Source organism: Carcharodon carcharias (genome assembly GCF_017639515.1).
Source record: "Carcharodon carcharias isolate sCarCar2 chromosome 40 unlocalized genomic scaffold, sCarCar2.pri SUPER_40_unloc_1, whole genome shotgun sequence".
In the NCBI taxonomy this organism is placed as follows: domain Eukaryota; kingdom Metazoa; phylum Chordata; class Chondrichthyes; order Lamniformes; family Lamnidae; genus Carcharodon; species Carcharodon carcharias.
In genome coordinates this window covers 1872668-1874883 of record NW_024470849.1, presented here as the reverse complement: position 1 = coordinate 1874883, position 2216 = coordinate 1872668, and the positions used below count along the sequence as shown (strand labels likewise).

The 2216-nt window shown below is 66.0% G+C and overlaps 1 protein-coding gene across 1 annotated transcript in view; it reads right to left on the bottom strand.

Moving 5' to 3' along the window:
• The window catches only part of LOC121275014 (glyceraldehyde-3-phosphate dehydrogenase), a 14029-nt gene extending 12064 nt beyond the window's left edge, over positions 1-1965 (bottom strand). The window contains exon 1 of the mRNA XM_041182407.1: positions 1850-1965. Coding sequence (XP_041038341.1) covers positions 1850-1950 — 101 coding nt within the window. The 5' untranslated portion in view covers positions 1951-1965. The remainder of the gene's footprint in view (positions 1-1849) is intronic.
• Between the last annotated feature and the right edge of the window lie 251 nt (positions 1966-2216).

Below are 2216 nucleotides of genomic sequence, written 5' to 3'. Positions count from 1 at the left end.
CTCAAGGTCCGACACCCAAACCTGTCCCCTCCCCCCACCCAAGGTCCAACACCCAAACCAGTCCCTCTCCACCCCTCCCCCACCACCACTCAAGGTCCGACACCCAAACCTGTCCCCCTCCCCCCATCCAAGGTCCGACACCCAAACCAGTCCCCCTCCACCCCCCCCCCACCACCGCTCAAGGTGCGACACCCAAACCAGTCCCCCTCCCCCCACCCAAGGTCCGACACCCAAACCTGTCCCCCTCCACCCCCACCCAAGGTCCGACACCCAAACCAGTCCCCCTCCACCCCCACCCCACCACCGCTCAAGGTCCGACACCCAAACCAGTCCCCCTCCACCCCTCCCCCACCACCGCTCAAGGTGCGACACCCAAACCAGTCCCCCTCCACCCCCACCCCACCACCGCTCAAGGTGCGACACCCAAACCAGTCCCCCTCCACCCCTCCCCCCACCACCGCTCAAGGTCCGACACTCAAACCTGTCCCCCTCCCCCCACCCAAGGTCCAACACCCAAACCTGTCCCCCACCCCCCACCACTCAAGGTCCGACAACCAAACCTGTCCCCCTCCCCCCACCCAAGGTCCGACACCCAAACCAGTCCCCCTCCACCCCCCCCCCCACCACCGCTCAAGGTCCGACACCCAAACCTGTCCCCCTCCACCCCTCCCCCCACCAACGCTCAAGGTCCGACACCCAAACCAGTCCCCCTCCACCCCCACCCCACCACCGCTCAAGGTCCGACACCCAAACCTGTCCCCCTCCCCCCACCCAAGGTCCAACACCCAAACCAGTCCCTCTCCACCCCTCCCCCACCACCACTCAAGGTCCGACACCCAAACCTGTCCCCCTCCCCCCATCCAAGGTCCGACACCCAAACCAGTCCCCCTCCACCCCCCCCCCACCACCGCTCAAGGTGCGACACCCAAACCAGTCCCCCTCCACCCCCACCCCACCACCGCTCAAGGTCCGACACCCAAACCTGTCCCCCTCCCCCCACCCAAGGTCCAACACCCAAACCAGTCCCTCTCCACCCCTCCCCCACCACCACTCAAGGTCCGACACCCAAACCTGTCCCCCTCCCCCCATCCAAGGTCCGACACCCAAACCAGTCCCCCTCCACCCCCCCCCCACCACCGCTCAAGGTGCGACACCCAAACCAGTCCCCCTCCACCCCCACCCCACCACCGCTCAAGGTGCGACACCCAAACCTGTCCCCCTCCACCCCCACCCCACCACCGCTCAAGGTCCGACACCCAAACCAGTCCCTCTCCACCCCTCCCCCACCACCACTCAAGGTCCAACACCCAAACCAGTCCCTCTCCACCCCTCCCCCACCACCACTCAAGGTCCGACACCCAAACCAGTCCCTCTCCACCCCTCCCCCACCACCGCTCAAGGTCCGACACCCAAACCAGTCCCTCTCCACCCCTCCCCCACCACCACTCAAGGTCCAACACCCAAACCAGTCCCTCTCCACCCCTCCCCCACCACCACTCAAGGTCCGACACCCAAACCTGTCCCCCTCCCCCCATCCAAGGTCCGACACCCAAACCTGTCCCCCTCCACCCCCCCCCCCACCACCGCTCAAGGTGCGACACCCAAACCAGTCCCCCTCCACCCCCACCCCACCACCGCTCAAGGTGCGACACCCAAACCTGTCCCCCTCCACCCCCACCCCACCACCGCTCAAGGTCCGACACCCAAACCAGTCCCCCTCCACCCCTCCCCCCACCACCGCTCAAGGTCCGACACCCAAACCAGTCCCCCTCCACCCACCACCCCCCCCCACCACCAATCCCTCAAGACCCAACCCTCCCCCAAGACCCCAATGCGAGGCCAAACCTACTCCTGGAAAACAGTGACATGTTTGCCATTGATGACCAGCTTCCCATGCTCAGCTGCGACGGTTCCCTTGAAGCGTCCGTGAGTGGAATCATGTTTGAACATGTAAACCTGAGAGAGAGAGAGAGAGAGAGAGAGGGGGGGTCAGCATTGACTCCAGAGATCCCCCTGCAGGCTGAAGGTGGGGTGGGGGGAGAGGGGTTACTTCAGCGACCGGAAGCCGGTCTCCGGTGGCGCACCACGGGGATCTGCGCTGACTCTGTGTGTGTGTGTGTGTGTGTGGGGAGGGGGTGGGGTGTGTGGGGAGGGGGTGGGAGGAGGGGCGGTGGGGGTGTAGCCCAAGAGAAGACGTGGGAGGGAGGGTCAGATGG